Source organism: Castor canadensis, chromosome 1 (assembly GCF_047511655.1).
Source record: "Castor canadensis chromosome 1, mCasCan1.hap1v2, whole genome shotgun sequence".
Lineage (NCBI taxonomy): Eukaryota > Metazoa > Chordata > Mammalia > Rodentia > Castoridae > Castor > Castor canadensis.
Window position 1 is genome coordinate 95,017,357 of NC_133386.1, and position 17,554 is coordinate 95,034,910.

At 37.7% G+C, this 17,554-nt stretch overlaps 1 protein-coding gene across 4 annotated transcripts in view; it reads right to left on the reverse strand.

Annotated features, from left to right (window-relative positions):
* Nucleotides 1–17,554, reverse strand: part of Col19a1 (collagen type XIX alpha 1 chain) — a 336,038-nt gene that overhangs the window by 64,281 nt on the left and 254,203 nt on the right. For all 4 annotated transcript variants that reach the window (XR_012449953.1, XM_074080460.1, XM_074080453.1 and 1 more), the window contains exons 18-29: nt 10,328–10,363; nt 9,470–9,505; nt 9,322–9,375; nt 8,364–8,417; nt 6,991–7,044; nt 6,189–6,278; nt 5,370–5,414; nt 5,185–5,262; nt 3,595–3,630; nt 3,429–3,482; nt 3,278–3,331; nt 1,868–1,909 (exon numbers count right to left, since the gene is read on the reverse strand). Coding sequence is in view for 3 of the 4 variants with exons in the window: in XM_074080460.1 (XP_073936561.1) it covers nt 1,868–1,909; nt 3,278–3,331; nt 3,429–3,482; nt 3,595–3,630; nt 5,185–5,262; nt 5,370–5,414; nt 6,189–6,278; nt 6,991–7,044; nt 8,364–8,417; nt 9,322–9,375; nt 9,470–9,505; nt 10,328–10,363 (633 nt within the window). In the remaining variant the exon portion in view is untranslated. The remainder of the gene's footprint in view (nt 1–1,867; nt 1,910–3,277; nt 3,332–3,428; nt 3,483–3,594; nt 3,631–5,184; nt 5,263–5,369; nt 5,415–6,188; nt 6,279–6,990; nt 7,045–8,363; nt 8,418–9,321; nt 9,376–9,469; nt 9,506–10,327; nt 10,364–17,554) is intronic.

The window sequence follows — 17,554 nt, forward strand, 5'->3', positions numbered from 1 at the left end:
AGGGGGGTACCACTTGACATTATAATTAGGCTAATTCTTTTCAATACTTTAATCAAAAATATTTTTGAAGACAGAAAGCAGGATTATCAAGTTTGCTAATGATTCAAAGTGGATAGGTTGAGTTAAAGTGGTTTTTGGATAACAGGGTCAGGCTTGACCATTATATTAGATTGGACTGAGAGAACTACCCCTAAACTAAATCCTTGTCTTTAGATTGAGTTTGAGGAACTATTTGGTTCCTTCTTCTTCTATTGAATACAGTTTGTTGGGACATCAGTTGGGTGGTCCTGCCTGCCTCTGATCAGTTGGCTCTCTTGGGACTCAGAACTCTAGTGAGATGATGCTGGTGCATTCTTTAGAGGGATGCTGCCCTGGTGAGACTGCAATTACTTCATTCCTGAGAATCCCAAAAGCCCTGTTTCCCATTCTCATCAGAGCCTATTCACAGACTTTTTGTCTGTTCTATGAGGCATCCCATATTCTATCAGCACATTTATTTCTGCTTAAGTGTACAAGTTTCTGACCATTAGAGAATTCTTACTATTCTGAAATGATGTAGCTCCTACAATCCTACTATTTCTAACACTACTGACCTGTAAAGAAACTACAACTTAGTATCTGAGGACCTGTATTCTTGTATTAATGCAATACTCACTGCCTATGTGACTGAGCAAATTACTTAACTATTGGAACTTCAGGTTGCTCATCTACAGGATGAGAATGCTACTACAGTCTGAACTCATGGCACTGTGGTGAAGATGAAATGGAGTGAGATGAGTAAAGCAGTGCAATAACTGACATGTGTTTTTTACTCAGCAATATAATATCTTCCTGAAACCCCACAAATGTTCTTTTTTGTCTTACAAGAAACTGTTGCTTTTTGGAGGTCTCAATAACCCCTCTAAAATGTTTATTTTTATGTTCATAAATCTGTTCTCAAATCTCTAATCACCCAACAAATACATCCATTAGAACTCTTGAGTCTTTTGATTAAATTTAATAAACATTTCCACATGCCTACATACAAGTCATTGTGCAAATGATAAGACCAAACACTACAAATACAAGTGAAATCACATATACACAGCTATATGCACGCACACACACATGCATACACTTTCTATTTATCCATAGACAGATAAGCTATACAAGGGGTGAATATAAGTAAAGGGCTGGTTCACTAATCAAATTAAACCACACAGAACCATGCATATATACAACCTGACTCATTATCAGAACGCTACAATCTTATCAAAAACTCTGTTTTTATAGACAAAATATAGAGAAGTATTAGCAAAGAAAAATGGTAGCAAGATTAATTCTTTATGAGATAGATGATAGGTAAATTTTTATTTAACAGGGTAATAGGGTAAGTGCTGATTTTGAAATTTTATAGCTTATTTTGTATAATTCTGTGACATATAAACTCAGCCTTGTAAGCTGGCTGCTTATTGAACAGTACTGGTTTTCACTGTGGGACCAAACAATGCAGACACAGTGAGGATTAGGTTTCTCAGCTGAAATCCAGGGTGGGTAAACCACCATTAGGAGAAAGCTGTGGGTCAGGGGAGAGCAGGATCTACACAAGGGTGTTAGAAATATTATTCTTTCCCTGTGGCTCATCTCATAACCATCCTTCCCCACCTGCAGACCCCAAATTAGAGACTAAGAAAGAGGAGAGTGGAGAGATTTGTATAAATGGCACAAGTTACATTGATACACATGACTTTTTCTATCTTAAAGATATTTTGCCATATAAAAGTGGAACTGTTGTTCAGCCTAAGCAATTAACTTAATTTCTGCTAAAAATTTCTTTCTTATTTTTCCTGTATATTATCTTATAATTTCACTCATATAAACAGAATACCTTGAACAAGGCGCCAATATCTCCCAAGAGAGGAAGCGCAATCTGTGGTTAGGGAAGAAGAAAGGCAACATGGGAATATGCACTACACTAATCCATATGCTATGAACATGTAATACAATTGCATGCGTTTCTTCAAAATGTCATGCCACTTGAGATTTTTGTCATGGAGTTTCTAGACTCTCACTGTTATTATTATTGGCTTAGCACTGGGCTTCATGTTAAGAAACCAACACACGGCACTCACAGAATCCAGAACACTTTTGAGAAACGTTCACTTTCCTTCACAAACACTCAAACTCATACATATCATTGCTTTGATTCTATAGCATTATTTTATAATTTCACAATGTGGTGACCTTTATGTTTGCCCTATATTATTTTTAAGAAATATATAAGGATAAATTGCTCATTAAAAGAAAATCACTCCTGTGCCAAGCACATTATCAGGCTGTTGAGAAATATGAAGAGTACAGGATAAGTTTGTCTTGAAGTTTGTCCTCATGTAAGTGCAAACAAGCCACAGATTGGCTTAAGTGGTGGACAAGACAGATGCCTAGTGAATTTTGTCTGTGCTTTGGCCACAGATCTGAAAATGCACTTTCCAAGAGACATCTGTACACCCAAGTAACATTTTCCAAGATTTGCAGATGATACACACATGACATACTCAGGGGAAGTTAGAGGACAGTTTAGGCCTCTGTATGTCACTTTTAAAGGCACACAGGCCAAAGCAGTGTGGGAGGTAGAAAGGGATTTGTGGGGCTGAGAACTAAGGGGCCAGATTTGGGTTTCACTATACAAAATTCATAATACAATGTCATGTACCATATGGCCTCTCAAAATTATAACTGCTGAGTCTAAGGCTATTTAAAGGAATTTCACTGTTGCTCAAAGCAAGGTTTAACCTCAAATAAAACTTTGAAACACACGTTTAGTGTATAAATCCATTTTCTAAGAGCCTACTGAAGCCGGTTTTCATAATTTTATCATCTCAGCAATTTAAACCCACAGAATCAATGGACACATCCCATCTTGTGGGCAACTTACCTGCTAACTTTCATTTAGAAAATGAAATTCACTTAGTCACTACCATTAGAAAGAATAGATATTGTGGTTATATATCTTATCTAGATTTTCTATGGAACTGAATGAAACATTGTATGTTAGGGTTCAGCCTAGGGCAAAATTGTACAGCTGAATTATATCCTTAGGAAATAAGTATTCATCACACACACACAAATGCTGACCCAGCTTGAATTTTGTCCCCTCCACAAAATAATGGGGATAAACAAAATCACCAAGCAGTCACTGAGCATTCTAATTAGTTTGGACAGCAAAATTTGCTTGATAGGCTGTTTGGCTTCTGGGTACACTAAAGATATACAAATTAGGCAAAGTCTATCTACATACCGGGTCACCTGGGGGGCCTGGCAGGCCTGGCTTTCCATCCCTCCCTGGGACTCCCTGAAAACAGAGGCATCAAGTTCAAACCTTTCCAAATTGGCACAGATGCACATTAAAATGGAGGTGGGGTGTGGGAGAAGGTAAAGAAGTTCCTTACATCATTTCCTGGGGAGCCTGGAGTTCCTGGCAACCCAGGGAGGCCTCGAGGACCCTGGAAAAGGAAGAAAATAAAAATAGTTGCTTAGGAGGACAGTCTTTCAGTAATTTCCTCAAAATAAGTAAGTAAAATTTGCTATGCTGAGCAACTTCCTTAAGTAGCTTACCTGAATACCAGGCTCTCCAGCTGGTCCTTGGGAGCCCTGGATAAAATGAGATACAATTATCAGATTTCTACCAGGACTGTCCATAAATTATCTCTTATTGACTTGGCAGAACAACAGGATTTGCCATCATGCACAGTCTTGAAAGTGGCTGCAATTTCAGGTCGAAGGCACACATTTAACCTGCTACTGGAAACAGTGCTTTTGCTCAGATACCCAAGCTCTCTCTCTCATTCCATCACATATCACTGTACACTCGTGAGCACACAGACACGGCCTGCGGATTCTATGTGATCCGAAGCTGACTGCCCACGGGGGCAACTGGCCCAGGGCTTCCTTTCCTGTCTTTCTACTTTGAGTCACTTCTCTCTGAATAAAGATGCAGGGCATGAGTTCAGTGACAGAAGTAGGAAGTGAAGCATCATGACTTATTATTTTCTAGCATTCGGAGTAACTAAAGTGAGGCTGAGGTTATCAGAGAGCCCAATGGCACTCATATCCCTATTCCATGTCCATGGTCACTGCATTAGGAATTTACATCCTATGTCAAGTAAACAGCTGGTTTCTTAGTTATTTAGTAACTGATCACTGATTTTCTTTTCTTATTTTTAAAATATCAAAGCCTTTTGCTCCTTTCTGATTTATACTGTGTCCCTAAGTGTTTTTTTCTTAAACTCATTATCTTCTTAGTAAGTTCTTGATATAATTTTTTACTTTAATTTCCCATCTCCAGTAGCCTTTTACAGTTTTGCTATTATGGTGTTTTGAAAATGTTCCCTTAAACCTCTGGATTTGGAAATTTCATCCCCCAAATCATGTTAATGTCATTTGTAGTTGGGGCCATTGGGAGGTGAATGGGGCTGCCAGGATGGCACTAGTGGCTTTCTAAAGATGGAGGAAGACCCAAGCTAGCAAGTCAGCTTGGTCTCACACAGGATGTTTGCAGCCACATTGTGATGCAGCAAGAAAGCACACACCTGATGCTGTACCATGCTGCTAATGCTTCCACCTTTATTCTTTATAAATAACCCAGTTTCAGATATTCTGTTACAGCAACTGAAAATGGACTAAAACATTTGCCCTGAAAAATCAAACACCAGCCATATACAACGTCACCAATCATTATGCTTTCTTTTAACTTTAATTATAACTGTAATACAAGGCTGTGATGCTGTGATAACAAATATACATATATATATTTAATAACTTAATGTAGGCATTCTTATCATCTTGCAAACATACATATTTGTACTTTTAGTATATAAAATAGAAGTATAAAGGGTTAAATGATTGCTTCTAATTCCAAAATCAGTGTATCTCTGCCTAGCATCTCTAAGTCAACAAAATATAACCCCAATGTTCATCAATTTTCTCTGTACAGTGTTTCCTTCTCTGACCTTCTATTATTTTCTCCTTATTAAGACTTGTCATTAGAAGACACGGGGCCTGGCTCAAGTGGTAGAGAAGCTGCCTAGCAGGCACCAGGCCCTGAGTTCAAATCCCAAGGACCACAGAAAAAAGACTTGCCGTTGCATTTTGGTTTCTAACATTGAAATTAATTGGGTTTCAAGAACTCAATTGAATTTTACTTACCATTCTGCCAGGAATTCCTACCCCTGGTGGGCCCACATCACCTGGGGAACCGTGGACACCTGGCAGTCCTCTTTCACCCTGTGAAACAAGATGTTCTCGTTAGTGCAATGTTCAAGAAGCATGGATTTTTCTGTCACATTTTGTTAACATTAATTCTTTTAAAATTAGTTATGATATTTTTATACCTTTGGCCCACGTGGACCAGGTACTCCAGGCATTCCATCTAACCCCTAAAAGAAAGGAAAATACAAAAGGAAGTGAATACATTTCTTTTTCTAAAAATATTGAAAACAACATAGAAGTCATGATTCAAAAATACGTTGCGTTGCTCTTCATTTTACTTGAGTAAGCCTTTTTTTTTTTGCAAGGAAGAATAAGGAAGGACTAGAAACAAATTTCAATAGATTACAGATGCTACATAGTTACTATGAATGTAAGAGGTACTTATGTATAAATAAAACATCTACCACTGAGAACTATAATTGCCACTGCTAACAGACATAGAAGGTTTGAAGAGGATGAGAAAAAAGGCACACAAAACAGGCGTGTTGGCTACTTAGATATTCTGGTCATGCAGTTTTCTATGTCCTGGGAAAAGGCTGGATCACGGAGACATTTTCTGTGAATGACAACCTTTGGCAACATCTGCAAAGCTCTGGAAGGGCAATGTCAGGCATTTGTCTTAAGGCAGAGTCTTAGGAAGGTTCATGGTTTTAAACCAGTGTACTAAGATCCATGGATCCCTCAGGAATCACACAGGATTCAGAGGGCCTATGCATCTTCCAAAATCAAGTGCAGAAGAATGGGTGCACAGGCTTTTCTTCAGAATAGAGCCCCTAGCTTACATCAAACTTTCCAAGGTGTTATACCTCTGATGTAAGGAACAGGATGAATGCTTCTTTTCTGGCAGGCCCACTCTTACACTTGTGCCCTGAAACTGGGAGCCCCTAAGTCAGAGTGAATGAACTTTCAAGGAAAATCTTAGTAAAAGGGCTGGCACTTACTGGTTCCCCTGGCAGACTCTTCCCTGGAGGACCTGCCTCACCTTTTGGACCAGGAAGCCCAGGAGGGCCTGCAATCCCACCTGGGTCTCCCTGCACAAAACAAGATGAGATTCTTAGTTTGCTGCTCAGGTTTATGATGGGAAGTGGGAAAAGACAGTATCGATAATCCATTATTTTCATTTGTCATCACAACCAGTCAAACTTCATTCATTCATTTATTCACTCATTCATTCACTTACTCAGTTCTCCAATAATACATGCTGAGCGCCTAATTCACTTTAGGCACTGTGCTAGTTACCTTAAGTGCATTTAGATTTTGTAGTGATTTATGTTACAATAGGTTTAGCAGTATCACGAAACATATATACATGTGCATAAACGCAGGCACAAAAAGTACGTGATTATTCATGAAGTTCTTTAGATGACGTTTACGTTTTCCTTATTCTCTAATGATTCAATCTTAATGTGCTTTTACCACATAGATATCAGTAAACAGATCCTGAAAACCTAAGAGATTTCTTACTTCTATACCACAGTTGGTACTGCGCCTGACAGTGTCTATGTTCTGACATCTTTATCCTTAAGTTAGCTCATCTATGGAGTTTGTGCACCAGAACCTGGGCCTCTGCAGTGCACAACTCAGAGGCAGCCATTCACCACATCGTAGTTTATATAAATGTCTGTCCCTTGCACCAAACCACAAGCTTTGTGCTGTCCTTTCACTTCTCCGATACCCTATGATGCTTGGTCTCTTCCCTACCTATTTACTTGATACACAAAATGAGTAAAATATGAACTATACCTTTTCTCCTTTAACACCTTGTTTTCCTGGGATACCATGTTCTCCTGCTGATCCCTAAAAATTCAGAGTTAAAAGGAAAGAGCAATTAGGACATCTGCTAAGAAATAACATTTCTAACTGTGAATCTTTGTAAATGAACAGAATTTTAACCTATAAGCTATAAGGGGATGGGTTGATTTTGTTCTGTTAGGGAAAAATATTAGTTGAAAATATGTGGCTTATTGTTTCAAGTGAAGTCAACTGGATACAATGGGAAAGAGACAGATAGATAGACAGATAGACAGACAGACAGATAGATAGATAGATAGATAGATAGATAGAAGTGTCATACCCATATGATTACCAAGAAGGGTAGTATCACATCATAATTAAAAAAGACAATAAGGTAATGAGAAATATGTTCCATTCTGCTTTGCAGCCATTGCTCTTTTCCTTTTCATTTCACTCTCTTTTCAGCTCCAGCCACTATCCTTAACCTCACTTGAGCATCTTGTGGTTCCACCTGTGCAACCAGTCTGTTCTCTCTTTCTATAAAAGATATCTACTAGGTACCCATGAATTGGTTCAGTAATTGGCTTTGGGCAGCAATAAAACACTTTGCTCTGGATGTCTGAAGTACCAAGCAGAATGAGTGATGACCAACAGACCTTGGGAGGAGAGAAAGAGGTCAAAGAGATGCCCTAAAAGTTGCCTAACGAGAACTCTAACTGTGGTCAGATAGTGATCAAGAAGTTGTGACCAAGGGTTTTTCTTGTTTTGCTCAAGTGTGGGTTGATGGGAAACTCTTAGCTTCCAAGTTTTCAGATGGCTAGCGAGGTTGTCCAAGGCACAGAAAGTTGATCTGGGCAAATAGGTAGACAGATGTTTCTAAGGAAAATGAAAGCAGGTGTGTATGTGTCTGGGGCAGGGATATTATAATGTTGCTTGATGATCTCCCTCCAACTTCATTATAGAAATATTTTCACCCAAAAGACTTAAAGCCAAAGTGTTTTCCTTAGATGGTGATTTGAACCCAGGGTCATGCATATTGGAAATGCTTGTGTTCTCTTGGTTTTCCCTACTTCTTTTGACACCTCCAGTCTCCCTTATTGAAGGCACATTACTACCAAACATGTCCAAAATGATCATTTAGTTAACTTAGCTTCAAAGACCTACATATTAGGTTAAGGTCCAAAGGCCCTTATATGAATACATAAAGGGAGGATGAACCCCCGCTAAGAGCCCAAGGTACGAGTATGATCAGTTTCAGTGGCAGAGATGGACCACGTCTTTGGGAAATGTAGCATAACTCCATTACACGAACAATACTGACGTTCTTTAAAACTTGTCTTAGTTTTGATTTCATTTCAAAATAATGAAGATACTATACATACAACATCTCCTGGTGCTCCTCTGGGCCCCGTGGAACCTGCAGGTCCTTGCTGACCCTAAATAGAAAGTGATATATGCTTTAACTTTGTTTGAAAAATAGAGAGAGTGTGCCTGATATTTTTTTTTTTCTTTTGTGGTACTGGGGATTAAACTCAGCGCTTCATGACTGCTAGGCAAGTGCTGTATACCACTTTTTGTCTTTATTTCATTTTTGCGATAGGGTCTCACTAACTTTTGCCATGATGGCCTCAAAATCATGATCTTCCTGCCTCTGCCTCCAGAGTAGCTGGGATTACAGGCATCTACCACTATGCCCAGCCTGTACCTGGATATTTATAGAACATGACATGACATTTGTTTGTAGACAGATGGACTTTTAACCATCTCACTTCTATGTACAATGATCAAATTGCTGTGGACTTACCAAAATAGTTTCTTGGTGTTTCATTTAATGGTTCTATTTTTACCAGCAGGTGATGACTGGGTAACTTGCCTTATCAATTGGCTGGAAGCACATCATATGACTCTCTTCCACATTTCCCCCAAACTGTTCTTTCTTGGGACAAACCTGCAGACTCACATGAGGGAAACTCAAGCACCTCAGGGCTGCATAAGTTTGGTTTGGAAACAGAATCCTGAATCCTGCTCCTTTTTAAGAATACAGCTCAAGGTCATAAATTTAGCCCACATTGTTTACTCTTACAGCTTTTAGGGATGTCACATGAATATGCTCTGAAAATGCATGTTAAAATCCTAGTGTGACTGAAAAAGTAGTTATGTGTATGCAATGGCATAGCCAGTGTGTGTGTTGCGGGGGAGAATCACCATGCAACAAGATAAAGTCTCTGAGAACATCTGTGACAAAAATGAGAGGCACACCAAAGCACTGTTGAGAACAAAGAATGGCTTTGTTTCCAAATATACTGACTCCCTAATACGTATTAGCTACTTCTTATATACCTTTAGTCCTGGGCTTCCCATTAAACCAGGGGGACCAGGATCTCCAGGTTCTCCCTAAAATTGAGTGGGAAAGAAAGTTAAATGTTAACTAGCATTTTCACGAGCTCCTTAAGGTTGTAGAAGCACTTGAAGAATCCTAAGAGATTACCTTTACTCCCTGTGATCCTGTCATCCCAGGTTCTCCCTGTAAAGAAAGCAACCACCATAAGGGTAATGCAAGGGTGCGGATGAAGCTAGACATCCCCAACACATTACATGGGTTTCCACTATTAACACACAAGAAAGAGGGAAACCATGGAAGACATAAGGAAGGTTCATTCTAAAATATGACTCAAAATACTTATTGCTAATACATAAGCAATTACTTCTTATTTCATTTCTTCTTTATAAAATTTTTCTGACTCATGTTGCATTAGTGCTACATTCTCTTCTTAGCTAACACTGTTATGATTTGCCACCAACTAATTTTATCTCCCAGAGAATTAAAACTCCAGATAAGGGTTGGGGGAAGAACAGACCCTATGGTGAAATGTGTGGTGATTCCACTATTAGGTACTGTATAGGTATTTAATAAAAAACAGAAGAAAGTAAGATATATAAGATACAATATTGCTTTCCTTATTTTTCATGATAATAATATGTTTGATAAACCCACTTTGTGTTTTTAAAAGAAATTTTTAAAAAACTCTATCCTCTGTTGTAATTTTGTAGTTTAGATGTTATAACTAATATCTTGTAACATTCATGCTAGTGTATGCTAGTGTAACAATCACTAGCAGTAATGGGTTAAAGAAACCCTGTGTAACCCAAACCAAAAGTTAAAGTATTATTACATGACAGCACCTAACAAGGTTTAAAATGGTCAAAAAAATCACAGAAGTAAAAGTAAATACTCAGGAAGCTTATTTTTATCAAATGTATTAGGCTCTAAAGTAAACATAATAGAAATCATAGAAAGAAATCAATGAAGTAGAAAACCCAAGATAGTGATAAAACATCTACTTACTCTATCTCCCTTTTCACCTTTTGTTAAAGGTTCCCCCTAGGAAAATGGGTAGAAAACAGAATCAATTATAAACAGTTTTAGAAATAAGCTCTCCAAAGCTAGGTGTGGATAAACCCTGCAGGCCAAAATTACACCTCCACTGCACATGGTCTTCTTTTAGAGCTGAAAGGCAGAGTATGAGAATTAATTTATAAACTCCTTCGTATTCCCAAGTGCACACTGAGTTAATCATTCTAATATTATTAGAGGATCCCAAGTGGTTGACAAATTGAAATGCTGCCCAAGGCCAAAACTTCTTATTACCCAATGAAGATGAATAATCACACACACACACACAAATTGGAGGCAGAGTGAGTATGAAAACAATGAAATGTTAAATGGAAAGGCATTCACAGCTGAATTCTTCCAATGGCTAAATTGTGTACTTAAGCATATAAAATCATTATTTAAAAAATACTTTTACAGTTTTCATTTTTTCTTTAATGAAAATGACGTGAAGGGGATAATACTGCGTAAATAATATTACACGGGTTTCCAACTGATAAGGGTTCCTGTTGTGTTTAGGTATAACAGTCCTAGGGAAGAGATAAAAGCTATGGGGGATACTCCTTATTAACCGACACTCTTCCACTGTCACTGAGTTACGCTGCCACAATGCAGCTTTGGTTCTCTAAGTTACTAAGTACATCATCTCGTTGATCTTCATGGCAATGTGAAGAAGATATTACTATCCCTTTTCAAGGATGAAGAAATGAAGAAAATACTCAGGAATGTTCAGCAACTGAGCTGTGATAGATCCCTCTATTTTTCTACAATAGCATTCAGTCTACTTTATGTTTCTTTGTCTTATGTTGGCTATATATTTTGTTAGTATTGAAATAGAACCCATCTTAATACTCATAGCACTTTGGTGTCTCAAATAGATATTTACATTGTTGGTATTCAGTCAAGGTTTACTAAATTTGGGAATTTAAAGGAGTGCAGATCTAACAGTAATAGCTAACATTTATTGAGTTCTTACAATGTATCAAACATTGTTCTAATCACTTTATACATATTAACATAGTTAAATCTCAGGTGTCAATGTGGGGAGGTGCTGTTAGTATATTCTTTTAAAGATGAGGATGCTAGGACAGAGAAGTTAAATAATCTCCCTAAGACTACAAAGCCAGCAAAGGATGGTCCAGGATCTAAACCCAGGCAGCCTGGTTTCATTCAACTCCAGGCTTTACTTGTTCAGCTGTCTGATTTGATTCTGTAATCAGATTTATGCATTATTTGAATTGAGTGTATTGCCAATAAGATAGAAACCATAAACTTCAAAAAATTATTTTACATATGAAAGTCAAGAGAAAATGTGAGAACCAGCATGGTAGATATTACAACTCTCAGAGGTTGCTTAAAGATCCCTATCCTTTTGAATGAATGAATCACTTGTGTGAGATAAAATGACCCTCAGTGATTTTTACCATGTATCCTATGTGTTAGGGACTATGGGCTCACCTTCTCCCACATTTCCTAGCTCCATTACAGTTATATGGGGCTAATTATGGCAACAAAATCAAACCAGAAATGACAAGATGAGGCAGTGAGAAGTCCTTCATAGCTCTCCAGTCCCACTTCCCTGGGGTGGTGACTGAGGTGACTATATATACCAAAGGAGATGTAGCTATATGGTGGTAATCAGCCTGGAAACTGAATGGGATGGACACACCTCCTGCCCCTCTCCACTGAACCATGCTGAGCATATTGCACAAGCAAGAGAACCTTCCTTGGGTTAAGCCACAGAAATATCAGGGTTACAGTTACTCAGTATGACCTAGCCTATACTGACTAACATACCCCATATGGACCCAACATGACCAAATCCTTCATTATTGGTTAACTTCTATATACTAGATCAAGGTTTTCTTTATATTCTTCTTTTTCAGGCTTCATTCTAAAACACCTATGTAATTTTGAAGATTTGAGATGAGGTTAATTACACATGAGTTGTGGGTCACATTACTTCCACCACCGCTTATTTCTGCCGATGTCATACTCGTCCTGCCATTGCTTGTTGAGTGTCACTATCAAGCTCAAAATTCATATCAACTAAAGTGGCTTGTACGAGGAAAACGTCCAGGGGGTTGGCTGTATATAGACTTGATATTTAGTTCTAGCTCCAATGGCTATGATATGTGGGCAAGTTGTTTAAACTTTCAGAGTGCCTTTCCTTTCTTTAAAATCATGGAGTTCAACCAGATGGTCGCTTTAAGTATATTTTAGCTCTGATGTGTTGCACATCTAGTCATATTCTCAATGTCCAGTGGAGGAGGGGGACAAATTGCCATTTTAAAGTTACCATTCAGGATCAGTGGTTCAGAATTCCACTTTGGATGAAGGATGATGGCTACGCTTCTGTTTGAGCCTTTTGGCTATTATGCAAAGTCAAGTCTAGATCCTGTTCTATAATGGAATGGTTGATACTGCTCTGCACAGTAATATAAACTTGGGGGAGGAAGGCAAGCAAAGACTTATGGAGAGAATAGGGTAATGATGGGATCAAGAGAAGAGTTGGGGGGAAGAGAAGCTTGTCCTCTTGGATAAGTAAGATGAGGCTAAAGCCCGTCATGATGTAGCAGGCAGGCTCCCCTGAATGGTGATGGTGGGAGAGAAAGCCAGAGGGACCAGCCCACCTATGTGCAATTCATGGCTCTCATACATATTAGCTGTGTACCCTAAGGAAAGTCGCTTAATCTCTGTGTCTCGCTTTCCTCATCTGAAGAATGGAAGTGATAATAGCTTACCTCTAGAGAGGCAAAGGCATATAACCCCTAGGAAACCATGAAATTCTCCAATTCTTGCCTCTTGAAATGTTGTCCATGGACCTACAGAACCAGCAGCACCTCCGAGCTTGTGAGAAATGAAGGCTTTCAGGCCCTAACCCAGATCTACTGAGTAAGATTCAACAGGAATCAAGAACACGTTCACATTTGAGGAGCACTGCTCTAACTCAATGAAACCTTTTCTTTTCGCTCTTCCTGCCTTTCCAGCGAAGTTTTACTAAATCTTGATGCCAGAAATTAAGAGAAAGGGTGTCAATGTTTGGACTTGGAGTGAAGACGGTGACGACCTGGAGAAGAAGCAAGCAGATGTTAAGAGGAGCCTTCAAATGTGGACCATCAGGAGTGAGTTGGAAGGTGTGGAAGGGGCAGTAGCCACTGGGCTGGATTTGTGGAACATGAGATTTTCCAGACATCCTTGGAAACACTGAGTTGGAGAACTCTACTAAAGACTGTTTGATCCCGCATCACAGCAGGGAGGCTCAGACCAGACATGAAGGACAAGCATGACCCTGAGAGTAGAATAACTGGGTACATAGGTACAGTGTTGCTTTTAAAGCTGCCTCCGAATATTGCCATGGTTGCTAAAGATGGCTAAGTGTTAAGGTGAGGCAAAGCGAAAGCTTGGCATTAAATACTTTCACTATTGTTCTTGTTTGGCATTTTAGTGACCTCTTCATTTTTTTATCCCCTCAGAAACCAAGATTCCTGATTCACCGTGGAAGGAAAATGGGTAAAAGTGATTTGAAAAGCTGTATTACATTTAAAAAGATTGTATGCTAAGCCTGTCTCTTGTAGCCTTCTAGGTTTTTGGTTCTTTTTAGTCCTTGATATTTTTTATGAGCACCATTAAACTAAAAAGTCGTTTTTTGTAAGGTGGCTTTTTGTAATCTCTTTAAGTGATCCTACTTAAATATAAATGAGATAGCAGGGTTTTTAAAAATCTTCTCTCCCCCTACCAAAAGAGATGTTTCAGAAGAAACTGGCCACAGCAATATTGAAAAGTGGCTTGGGAAGTCACTTTTATCTTACAGAAAACAGAAAGGAAAACAATTTCAGAAATGTACTGAGAGCAGTTATTTGAGCAAATGCATAAACGTTTCCCATTTTTTAGATAAATTAGTACAGTCTTTGGACTTATTGATTTTAATACTCATTTTAGCTATACTGCTTATTTATATCAGGGAGGTTTAGTGGTTTTAAAGCCTGGGTCTGGAATCAGCCCACCTATGTGCAATTCATGTCTCTCATACATATTAGCTGTGTGCCCTAAGGAAAGGTGCTTAATCTCTCTGTGCCTCGCTTTCCTCATCTGAAGAATGAAAGTGATAATAGCTTACTTCATGCAATTTCTTTATGGATTGTGATAATACATGTTGTAAACTTGCTTAAAGATCTGATCTGTTGTTCATGACAGAGTCAACCAAAGTCTATGAAATAGGGGCTGATGGGAAACATATTTTTAATTCAATTTTTTTAATAGTCTTCCTCTGCCCTCAAAACTTAAATACTCACAGGCTCTCCTTTTTGTTCTTTAGGGCCAATAGACCCTGGAAAACCTGGCAGTCCAGTTTCACCATTTTAAGAAAAAGCAGAAAAGAGATTTTGCATGAGGTTAGATAAGTACTGTTTGACTGCAGGTTCAGAGTGATTGACTGCTTCCTTTTGACCCAGGAATCCATCTACTAGTTTTCAGAATCTAGTCTGGCTATTTGCATAACTAAGTGTTTATCAGCACCTTCATTGCCTTTAAGTCTTTTAGAAATCCATAACATTTCACTATGATATTTAAAATTAATGTGAAACAAACGTCAGTTATTTTCTCAAGGAAAGAACATCTAGAGGAGAAAAAATAATGATTTTTGTTCTGGCATATCAAAACATAAAAAAAATTGTGATCTCAAAGATATCAGAGAGTTTAAATGTCACAATAATCCAGACTCATTTTCTTTCAAACCCTTCTTCTTTTCTTTTTCTAGGTAGAGAGTCAGTAGTCACATGAAAAAAAATGAGTCCCTCAGTTGTTCTCTTACTGCTTAGATGACCAGCTCACTGTGGACAAAGAAGGCATTTTCTTGTCAGGTGGTGACAGCAGCAGCTAAGAAATGTCTAAGATGTTCTAACCATAACATCTTACAGAGGGATTTGTATGTGACATATAAAGAGTATTTGCAGAGAATACAATTAGAGGGATAATACTTGTAGAAAGGAATTATGTCACTAATCGGACTTCAGCAGAGTCCTGGCACTGTACATCTTGTAGTATTTAGCAGGGTCCCTCAATAACCACCTAATTCTTCAACATAGCTATTAGAAGATATGCAATTCTGGTTTTTCTCTCCCACCTCAAGAGCATTTATGTAAAATGATTTTCACCATTACATTTCTGGACTGATATCCTGGGGTTTTTTGCTTCCAAAAAACAAATAGAAAATAAAGTAGAATATGGTAAACCTTCATGTACTAGGCACTTAAAATGAAAGAAATTAAAGAATTTATAATCAAGAAGAAGCCCTCTTTATTTCCTTTTCTCTTCCCATTCCAGAGGAATTCACTCTCATGAATTTAGTAGTTACCTTTCAGTCTATATTTTTTCATTTTTACTGGATGCATGGAATCATAAACAACATATTACTTTAAGTATTTAACACAAATCCCATAAAGACCTTTATCTTTTTAAAATCAGCACAAATTAATTATACCAAAGGGTTTCATTGTGATATTCCACACATGCATGTAATATACTTTGATCAAATCCTTTCTTATTCCCCCATCCCCTCCAAAAGTTGCTTTTAGTGGGTATCATTATGCTATTTTCATACATGTATATGTGTATATATATATTTTAATCTATAGCATTTTGTAACTTGTTTTTTTCTTTCACTCAACTTTGTTTTTAATATCCATCTGTATTGACACATGTATCTCCTTCATTCATTGTAACTACTGGTTACCATCTAATGTGCTGATCTCAGTCCAATTGATGGACACTTGGGTTGTTCTCCGTTATGAACAAGGCTGCAGGGAGCATCTTAACCCTGTCTCTCTTGCATGGATGTGCGCATGTCTTTGTTTTGAAGCCTTAAACAACAGTCTACCCAATTATTACAGCCCTAAAATCTTTGTCATATTTCTACATTTCTATAAAAATCCGTACTTTTGGATTTTGTGTAATGGACAGTCATGATCATGTTTTTATTGACCTGTCTTCTAGATTTATAAACTATATTTAATGAACATAATATTGATTTTATTAAATTTAAAAAATCTCAGTACTAATTTTTCATACTACCAAGCTTTTAGTCAGTAATGTTAATGCCCTGTTTGGGACAACCAAGTAACCAAATTGATAGAGTCAATTTACAGACTTGTTGGCATGTAAATTCTACAATAGTGCTTCTCAAAGTTTGGTTATCTGCATACAAACTTACATAGTGTCTTCTAAATCCATATGCTATCTATATATCCATAGATTATTTTTCTCTAGATATACTCACACTTTAAGTTTAAACACTTAATATGTTCTTTAAAGTAATCCCATGAAATTTAGAGTTTAGTGAGCTACATCTTTTTAATTTAATTTATTTTTGATTTTATTAGCATATGATAGTTGTTCGGGAAAATATATTGTGATATTTACATATGTGCTTACAATATATCTTAGTTAGATTTACCCCCCCATCATTCTTCCTCCTTCCCCCAACCCCCTTCTTAGAAAAATTTCAACAGGTTTCATTCTTCTATTTTCATATATTGATACAAAACACATTCACCATATATATATCCTCATTTCCCTCTTCCTTGTGCCCTCCCCCTCCCCGCACCCATCCCCAGAATAGCTAAGTTTTGGAAGCAGCCCAGATGCCTCACAACTGATGAATGGAATAAGAAAATGTGGTTTATGTACACATTGGAATTTTATTCAGCCTTAAAGAAGAATAAAATTATGTTGTTTGCAGGTAAATGGATGGAACTGAAGAACTTCGTGTTAAGCTAAGTAAGCCAGGCTCAAAAAAACCAAAGGTCACATGTTTCCTCTCATATATGAAAGCTAGATCTATAAGTTAAATGTATATGTAGAAACATATATGATCATATATATGTGTGTGTATATGTGTGTACCTACACACATATATGTATATGTAGTAACAGAGAGAACAAAATTATATTACTGAGTCTGTCTGAGGGGGCTATGGGAGATGGGAGAGAGAAAGAAAATGTTAGAGAAAGAACAATAAGGAAACAGCCCATCTCTATATGAATACAACATAATGCACTATACAGTAAGCATGGGAATAGAGAATAAGTAAATAACAGGGGAGGGGTTAATCTGATAAAAGCAGGATACATGCAGACCTGAAGTACCAAGGCAAAATCTCCTTGGACTATCAATATATACTTA